This window comes from Cyphomyrmex costatus, unplaced genomic scaffold (assembly GCF_001594065.2).
Source record: "Cyphomyrmex costatus isolate MS0001 unplaced genomic scaffold, Ccosl1.0 scaffold436, whole genome shotgun sequence".
Classification (NCBI taxonomy): domain Eukaryota; kingdom Metazoa; phylum Arthropoda; class Insecta; order Hymenoptera; family Formicidae; genus Cyphomyrmex; species Cyphomyrmex costatus.
In genome coordinates this window covers 20132-29937 of record NW_017278598.1, presented here as the reverse complement: position 1 = coordinate 29937, position 9806 = coordinate 20132, and the positions used below count along the sequence as shown (strand labels likewise).

General features: G+C 46.0%; 1 protein-coding gene across 1 annotated transcript; it reads left to right on the top strand.

The window, feature by feature from the left end:
- Nucleotides 1-1096: 1096 nt before the first annotated feature.
- On the top strand, nucleotides 1097-2785 carry LOC108777481 (uncharacterized protein K02A2.6). The gene has a single exon (XM_018544394.1). The coding sequence runs from the start codon at nucleotides 1097-1099 to the stop codon at nucleotides 2783-2785; it is 1689 nt and encodes a 562-aa protein (XP_018399896.1).
- The last annotated feature ends 7021 nt before the right edge of the window (nucleotides 2786-9806 follow it).

Genomic DNA, 9806 nt, shown 5'->3' with positions numbered 1-9806 from the left:
AAAAATTGATATATATATATATATATATATATATATATCAAAAATAAATATACCAATATATCAAAATTATCGTTGTCGTTCTTTATTCCTTTCAACTCTCTCTCTCTTACAGTACATGCATACGTACAAACTAAGTATAAAACTCAATACGTACAACCCAATACGTAAAACTCAATACGTAAAACTCAATACATAAAGCTCGATACATAAAACTCAATGCGTAAAAGACTAAGTACAAGTCTAGATATAAGTATAAGTAAAACGCAATCTAAAATACATAAAACTTAATACATAAAACTCGATACGCAAAACTCAATATAAAAGGTATAAGTACAAGTCTAGGTACAAGTAAAACGCAATCTAAAATACATAAAACTTAATACATAAAACTCGATACGCAAAACTCAATATAAAAGGTATAAGTACAAGTCTAGGTACAAGTAAAACGCAATATAAAAGTATAAGATACATAAAACTCAATACACAAAACTCAATACGTAACACTCAATACATACAGGTACAAGTTCGAGTATAAGTATAGGTACGAGAAGACTCAATACATAAAAACTCAATACATAAAACTCAATACGTCTAGGTATGAGTATATGGTAGGTATAATCTCAGTATAAAAGTAAAAGATACATACAACTTAATACGTAAAACTCATTACGTCTAGGTATGAGTACAAGTAAAACTTAGTATAAAATACATAAACTTAATACGTCAGTACGAGAAAACGCAATATAAAAGTAAAAGATACATAAAACTTAATACGTACGATACGAGAAAACGCAATATAAAAGTAAAAGATACATAAAACTCAATATGTCTAAGTATAGGTACTAGTACAACGCAATATAACAGTATAACATACTGTTACCTACGCCTATGCTAAACGTCACGACATGCGCGGCTAGGCAACGATCTGTATGTCGACAGTCAGAAGGTCGACATCGGGAGTTGTGTTCAGACATTCAAAATAGACACACTCTTTCGTATTATCACTAGGCCTTCCGCATATTCTGATTAGCACATAATTCTCAATAAAATAAGAATTAAAGATTAGTGACAAACACAACAATTGGCGACGAGGATAATGGAGTTTAAAGAGGCACTCATGGCACTCACGCAGCAACAACAATTGTTCATGCAACAGCAGCAGCAGCAACAAGTACTCTTGCAGCAGCAAATGAAGCAACAACAGGATTTTATGAATCACATGTCTACGATGTGGACTAAGTCAACGGATTCTTCGCAGAGGAATGCAAAAATGGAATCATTAGCAAATTCCATGACCGAATTCATTTACGATCCAGAAAATAATTTGACTTTCGATGTGTGGTATGTAAGATATCAAGGTCTATTTCAAGAGGACGCACAGGATTTAGACGACGCATTCAAGGTCAGACTTCTATTACGAAAAATAAATACAATTTCGCATAAACAGTATGTTGATTACATTCTGCCAAAGATATACAAAGACTTTGATTTCCAAACCACAGTGAGCAAACTCACACAATTATTCGGAAAAAAAAGTTCTCTTTTTCATCAGCGATATGATTGCATGAATACGACAAAATCACCAAATCAAGATTTCGTTTCACTTGCAGCGCTAGTAAACAAACGTTGCGAGGAATTCAAAATTTCTACAATCACTGCCGATCAATTTAAATGCCTTATTTTTGCATGTGCTTTAAGATCGCCTGCGGAAGCCGATATACGAACAAAACTTCTCAACTTAATCGATACAAAGTCAGATACACTTACAATTGACGATCTTACAAGAGAATGTCAGCGATTAATCAATCTCAAGCATGACACATCAGTGATTCAAAACCAAAAATCGACAGAGTCCAATGCCGTAGCGATTGTCAAAACTGATAAACAACGTAAACCGCAGGTGACAAACTCAAATAAATCAAGGAATCTGCAAGGTAAGAAACAAATCAAAAATTCTTTACCTAACAAAGATTCAACACCTTCAACACCGTGTTGGTTTTGCGGACAATTGCATTATTCTAAGTTTTGTACTTTCAAAAATCATAAATGTCAAAAATGTAATACTGTCGGTCACAAAGACGGATATTACGCTTCAACTCAGAGAGTCAAAACGAAAACAAATAACGAAACGGCAAATCAAAACATCAAGACGATTAAGGTCAATCAAGTAAATTCAAATCTTACTCGCAAATTTGTGAATATTTCGATAAATAATCAACCAATTAAACTTCAACTTGATACGGGATCAGATATTACCATTATATCAGAAAAGATTTGGTCTTTGTTGGGAAAGCCTACAGGTTGTTCAACGTCTCATGTTGCACGTGACGCGTCGGGAAATCAGATCAATTTCAATCAAGAAATTTATTGTGAAGTAACCTTGAACGGAGTTATCAAACAACTACGATGTTTCGTAACAGCAAATTCGGATCTCAACATCATGGGTCTCGATTGGATCGCAGCTTTCGATTTATGGCAATGCAGTCTCAATAGCTTCTGTTCCAAGATCCATTCTCAAGCAGATTCGACGCACTTTGATATATCCTGCATTAAAGAAAATTTTAAAGAGGTTTTTTCCTCTCAATTAGGTCGTTGCACAAAGACTAAAGTCAAACTGAATTTAAAAAATAATTCAAAACCTATTTTCAGACCTAAGAGACCGGTTGCTTACGCAATTTTACCTTTAGTCGACGCAGAGCTTACAAGACTGGAACAAAATGGAATCATTTCACCAATCAAGTATTCAGACTGGGCATCCAATAGTTGTAGTAAGAAAAAAAAATAGAAAGATTAGGATCTGTCCGGATTTCTCAACTGGACTTAACGAATCATTGGAACCTAATCGTCATCCACTTCCATTACCAGATGAAATATTTTCGCAACTGTCAAACTGTAAGTATTTCAGCCAGCTAGATTTGTCAGACGCATTTCTTCAAATTGAAATAGAGGAGCAATCAAGGCATCTTCTAACAATCAATACTCACAGAGGTTTATACGTTTATAATCGTTTACCTTTCGGAGTCACCATAGCTCCAGGTGAATTTCAATCAATTGAATTTCAAACACAACACATACGTAAAAGTATAAGTATATGTACATAACACTCGATTCGCGAGCTACACTATCCGGTAATGCCCCCACGGTAAGGTGTTCACAGAGTCGGGTACGACGTATCGTTTGTCGTCGTACAGACTCAGAGCGGTCTTCTTCTCCGACACCGTGTACACCCGGTGTAACTTGGATCGTATGCACGCCTGCCTGCGCGTCATTTCGATGTCCTCCTTCAGACACCGGGTGTAATCCTCGAACGATATCGTCCACGCTACGACGCTGCTCTTCACCCCCTTCGCCTTCTTCGTGTCCCTCTTTCCGTCCACGCGCAGCGCGTACATCTTCGCTCTGAGCCCGACGAACTCGGTCATGATGGCACCGTTGTTCTCGTCCTTCATGAGACCGAGTACCTTCTTGTTCGCGAGAGGCATACCGTACGCGTTGTTCGCGGGATAGTCGCTCGTGTCGAATCTGTCTATGTCGCGTTTCATGGTTTCGTACACGTCATCGCACTCTATACGGTAAATCAGACTGTCCGTGTCGGTGTACACGATCTTGCATCTATCGCGGAACAGCGGCGTCATGTACTCGTGGTGAAACTCGTACAGGCACGTTTTCGAAATGTCCAGGATGCACATACCCACGTAAATAGGCTTGTCGAATTTCACCTCGAGTTTCCGCAATTCGACCGCTATCAGGTTTTCCTCGAAGGCGCTGCGGCTGTGAAAGTTAGGTTTCGCGATCAACGCCTCCGCGCCGTACCGTCCTTCCCACGCCGTCACCAGTTTAACGTCGACGCGATCGCGCACGTTCTCCATCGTCTTGCCGAATACCGCGTTGTTCATCAGTTTGTACAGGTTTTTCTCGAAATCGTTCCGCGCGCGCGTTCGAAACTGCGTGTTGAGTTCTATGTAGTCGCGGAGCCAGGCCGATTGCGCGAATCGCAACACTCGATGGATCTTCGTTACGCGAAGGCCGTGACGCGTGCACTGTTGAAGGTTGCGGTAGTGGACGACGTACCGCTGCTTGTCGAGTACCGTCGCGAGAAGCTTGTAGTCCCGCTTGCCGGGCGGCTTCGCGCGCGTCGGGCAGAACGGCAGATCGGCGTGCGCGTCGTGGAGACGTCGCGGTTACTCGAGATCCACCTCGAGGATGTACCCGGTGGGTGAATCCAACGCGACGGTAGTATAGTCGAAAGTGTGCGCGTCGTCGACCCATGCAAAGTCGGCGTAGGGCAACGGTTGGCACATCGCCCAGCCGTACAGGTTGTTGACGTCGTAATACATGAGGTACGACGACGGTTCCGACGAGTCGTACGCCTGCATGTACCTGTTATTAGCCTTTGCGTATCTGCCGGAACACTGGCTGAGGCCGCCGCGTATGCCGCGCTCGACGAACATCACCATATCGATGTCGGTGAGCAACTCGAACTTCACGCGCGTATGTTTAAGCATCGCGTCCCACGTGAAACCGGGCAGGGTGTAGTAATGCGCGGGATCGAGACCGTAACTCGCGACGCAACTGTCGCGAAAGTTCTCAAACACATTGGCCAACAATAGCACGTCAGTTTTCAAGTAGAGATCACTGTACTCGCCGAGCGTCCGCACGGAGAACCGCTGCCACACGTTCTCGGCGTGCGCGTATTCGCTCTCGGACACTGTATCGCCTGTCAGCGAGCTGTGGAACGATTCGCGCGGCGGCAAGCGCGTATCGTTAAGACTCTCTACGCTGTCCACGTACTCGTAGGGAAACACCCCTTTACGGGTGAGCAGATCGAAGTCTTCGTCCGATAGAGCCGAAAATTCGAAACGCACAATTTTCAGTTTGTCCTTGTCGAGGTACGACGCCAATTTTTCCAGACTCGCACTCAGAAACTTATACGAGTCTATGAACCGTAGTTTCACGCACTTTCGTGAATCTTTGTCACTGGTGTCACTGGTGTCCTTGACGTGTTTCGTGAAGGAGATGTACTTCTCCTTGGTCAGGGGAAGCAGATCCACTTGTCCCTGGAATCGCGTAGCTATTTCCTGTACGACGAAGTGCGCGTCGTACCCCGACAGGTTATGGAATACAACCGGAACGTACGGAGAGTCCTTGTAGTTCATGTTGCAGCCCTTGTGCGCCGAACCGCGGTACCGCCCGGTGAGGTGGCAGTGGTCGCGCGCCCGCTCGTCACCCGGGGCGAACGGCAGATGTGGCAGTGCGTCGCGCTGTCGAATCGCCGCCAGTCGTCGCGCGTAAAGTCCATGGGCAGGTTGGTCGTTATTATATTTTTCACGCGATGCACCAAAGCCTCTAGCTGGCGCGCGAACCAGCTCACGCAGTCGTTGCCCCGCCGACATCTGTACTCGGATAACGCGCCGTCGTACGAGCAGTGCACGTAGTACGCTATGCTGAACGCCTCGTGCCGCTGGTACGCGTACGACGCCGCCGATGGTGATGCATCCTCGGTTTTCCGCAAGACGCACTCCAAGTCGGCGTACACTATAAACGGCGCCCGCTCCTTCCTGCAGTGTTTCTTAAACTCCAGCCATTTGTTGTCTGTGCTCGGTAGGCGGATAGCGCACTCGTTGAGCTTTTGGTAGTCCTCGCTGTGTCTCTCCAGTTTCTCGTTGGAGGAGAAGTAGTGGAGGCAACTGCGTTACTTATTAGTACATTTTTTTTTTAATATAATATTTTATTTTACTTATTGCACTTACCGGTCGCAGAAGTATATCTTATTCTTCTTTTTGGTAACTTGCGACCTCACGAGGCGGGAGAGATGTTTAATACATACAAAGTGGCCGTCGCCGTCTTGCACGTACAAGAGATTGACGTGCCTCTCCCTCTTGCAGTCGGTGAGCCGCAGAGGGAGGACGTCCCCGTCCTCGATGCCGTACACGTTAATCGAGATATTGTTCGAACGCTCGCAACGGCCTTAAGCGTTACCGGAAACTCGATATTCGCGAAGTTGAGCACTTTGGAATAATGCGGATACGACGCTGTTCGATTCACATGATTGTCCGCAGGGTACAAAGCTGCGATCACCGACCACGCGAAGCACGCATTGTCGTTCGCCCTTACGTTGACCAGCGCGTGCTTGTTCTTAAATTTTTCAGGTACTGTAACATGACACTCCGCGCGCATGGGATTGAGTTTATTCACATTGACCGTCAGGTTCAGGATACGCGAGAGCGCCCACCTGCTGTCGCGCTCCTGATGCTCCTCGAGCGACGCCAACGTGGGCTCGATAACGCGCGACGCGTACCACTCGCGCAGATCGGTGCACCGATACAGTTCGCAGTTTTTAATGCCCATGACTGTGCCCATGACGTGTTTATGCCCATGACTGTGCGTTTGTCACCCGCGACGAACTCGCCGTTGAAGGCGGTGTTCACTTTCACGCTACCATGTATGTCTATAGCGCCCCGCACACGCTCGAGCACTACACTTTCGGCGTCTTCGAGGAATTGTCGAGGCTCGATATGCCTGGAGTTTATAACGGCACCGGTTAGAACGCGATTGGTAAAAGCGGCTGGCAAAAGCGGCGTCGATCTCGCGCCAAGCGAGAGATCTGTCGCCATCGCCCACGCCATGACCCACGTGCACGAATCGTCGTTCCAACTATGTTCGCGCACCCTCGAGTCGCGCGATCCTCGCCACCGCGGATTGTCTGTGACCGACGGTAAGACGCGGACGCTTGGCGCTACACTCGAGGCTCTCGATGCACTCTTTGCACCTCTCCAACCACGCGAAACACTCGCGGACAGGATGCGTCTCATCGCAACGATCGTGCCCTGGTATCCTTTATCATCACCACCTCGGCCTTTTTACCACTATAAGTGTCCATTGTGATGTTACCACAGGAAGCCTCGAGTTCATCCTCGAATTTATCCCCCACCCATTCATAGTCTTTTGCGTTTATGCACCGATCGCGTAATCGCGTGTACGCTTTCCGTCTAGCGAGCGATGACCATCCGTAAGCGGGGTACGTGGTCACGTTTACGTTTTTCACAACGCGATCACCGTCTATCTCACGATCGCGCAGTACCCGCACCGGCGATGTCCACGCACTATGGTCCAGCGGATTTTCGAGCACGTTTTTAACGTCTTCAGCGAGTTCGTTAACGTACCTACAAAACTCGTTCCCAATCTACGTCCAGCAACCCCAACGGATCTTCGTTATTCGACATATTATTTTTCCATTACACTGTGCAGATCGGGCACACACTGCACGGGAACACCAGACACATCAGATTCCGGCAATTGGAGCACGTTTCGGCGCTGAGTACCTCGATGAAATCGGTATCGTGCTTCCTGATCAACAGCATCGACCCAACTTCGGCGATGTTGACCATGCACTCGGCACACAGGGCTAGCGCTCCGCCGTGTAACACTGGATCTGGCAGTGTTTAACGCGAAAAACACCCAATGCCCGGATTTGCGCGTCCGGGATAATTTTTCGCACACGATCGGCAGCGTTCTCAAGATCGCTGACTCATCCAGTATCGTTCGATAGAACACTGTCGTCGGAAGACTCAACGTTCATAACGTCTTCGACGACTTCGTCGACGTCCATCACTTCGTCGATCACTGTGTATATTATAATAGCACATAACACCACGATCGGAGCGCGACACTTAATGAGGCGCACTGCGCTTCCGACTCGTTATTTATACCGTTTGCGGCTTCTTTGTCAGCGTGAACGCGTCTTCCTAGAAGAAATATCTCGCAAGATAACGCATAGTAATTTGTTTACGTTCAGCAGCCATCGGCGCTCTTCTTAGAAATTTTATCGCGCAAGATAAAGCGTAGTAATTTGACAACGTTCAGCAGCTATCGGCGCTCTTATTAGAAATTTTATCGCGCAAGATAACGCGTAGTAATTCGATAACGTTCAGCAGCCATCGGCGCTGTCGCCGCTCTTCCTGGAATCGCGAACGCGTTGAAATTTTATACTCGGTATCGTCTCGCATTTTGGTCTTTGAAAACGACCGCGATGACGCATGCGTCATGCGATCGGGACGGTTTTTGAAAAACTCATTCGATGATGACTTCATCGGCGGTGGTCTTTTGTAACGATATATCCTGAGGGGGAAGCGGAGGGGACGGTTCGGAGGCCCCGGCGGCGCGATAAGGCAGCGCGGCGGTTAGGGCGAGGGGGCGGCGGAGGCGGTGGTGGCGCGATAAGGCGGGCGCCAGGGCGAGGGGCCAGCGGCGCGACGGCGGCGGCCCGGCGGTCCGGCTCCCCCTCCCCCGTACCTTCCCCGCGCACCTCACCGCCACTCATTGCCCCCTGGTCCTGAATCCTCCTAGTCTATCTACTAACACATTTCAGATATTAATAAAATTCAAAATCTCCTTCGGTCATTCCTAACCACCATATCGAAATAAATGATAATTTTAAGTGGGAAAATGTTGAGATACACATTGAACCTGCAGACAATAAAAGATTAATTTTGGAAATGGTGCATATAAAGAAACAGAAACTTGGAATCAGCAAATAAAATAACACGGATTCATTGCCAGAAATGTATGATATACAATTTCCGAAAAATTTAAACTTGTTAATACATTTAATTGTAAACTGGATTTTTACGACCGACTGCTGCCAACCGAAGGTTGGCACAAAAAGGAGGAATGTGCGTTTCACCGAAGCGGATCGGTTGTCAGCTAAGATCTCCGTAACTACAATATATATTCATATCAACTTTTGGCTACAGACTTCTTATTGACCAAGCTTGGTTTAAAGCATATAATTGCCATGAATTTCTTTTCTATAATAAAGAAGTATTTTTGATCAACATGAGATTTGATAGGTTACAAATCAATCCTAGTGGTATGTATGTTCTCTGATTCTTCTTCTTCTTCTTTACTTAATGGCTCCCGCCTCCAAATAATAGGTAGGTCGATACGGCCAGATCACGTCACAAATGAAAAATGTATTAAAATGTCGAGCGACCGGATGATGCAATGCCCGTAGGAATGGCGTTGTTCGACCGGTATCTGGGCGCCTGCGTCTACGACGTCGTCACGTCGCAATGGCCTGGTTTACATCGTGCACTTGATACGCGTATCAAGTATTATATTCGTATCAAATTGGTACTATAAACACTTAGTACGCACGATGTAAACGCTGTCGGATTATTTTGGTACGAGCGTATCAAGCAGGAGTATCGTACTAAACTGATACGCGTATCAAATGATACAAATGGCGATGTAAACGCATGAAACACATTTAATACGCGTACCAATTCTTTCACGATGTAAACCAGGCCAGTAACGCGCGTCATGAGAGCCCGAGTCGTCGAAGGGTGCAAGATGACGAGCAATCGAGACGAGCACAACCGCGGACACGCATCGAGTAACTCTAACTTATGGCACCACGCCTCCCAATAATGGGAAGGCGATACTGCCAGATCACGTTTTTAATGAAAAATCGTACAAAAAGTATGAAAACGAACACATAGGACAAAACAATGCACGGTCAAAGTCGGTAAAACTTTCAAAAACATACGGTAGAAAGCACCCGACCGAAACGCGTCCGCCTCGGCCGAGTGGTTCATCAGAACTGTATGTTCTCTGATTGGCTGTCGGATGAATCTAGAAACTAAATTAATTAACCAATGATTAACCAATAAGCAGGGAAGTTTAGTGACTTACAGTTACAGTCAACACACATCTAGTCTGTTCGTATTGTATGTGCTTATTTGTTTGCACTTTGTTTCGCTTTCTTAAGTGCAATCAGGATTTCGTCCATCACGAGCAGATCTATA

Coding starts and splice junctions, on each gene's coding strand:
- LOC108777481 (XM_018544394.1), top strand. CDS start 1,097: ATGGAGTTTAAAGAGGCACTCATGGCACTCACGCAGCAACAACAATTG.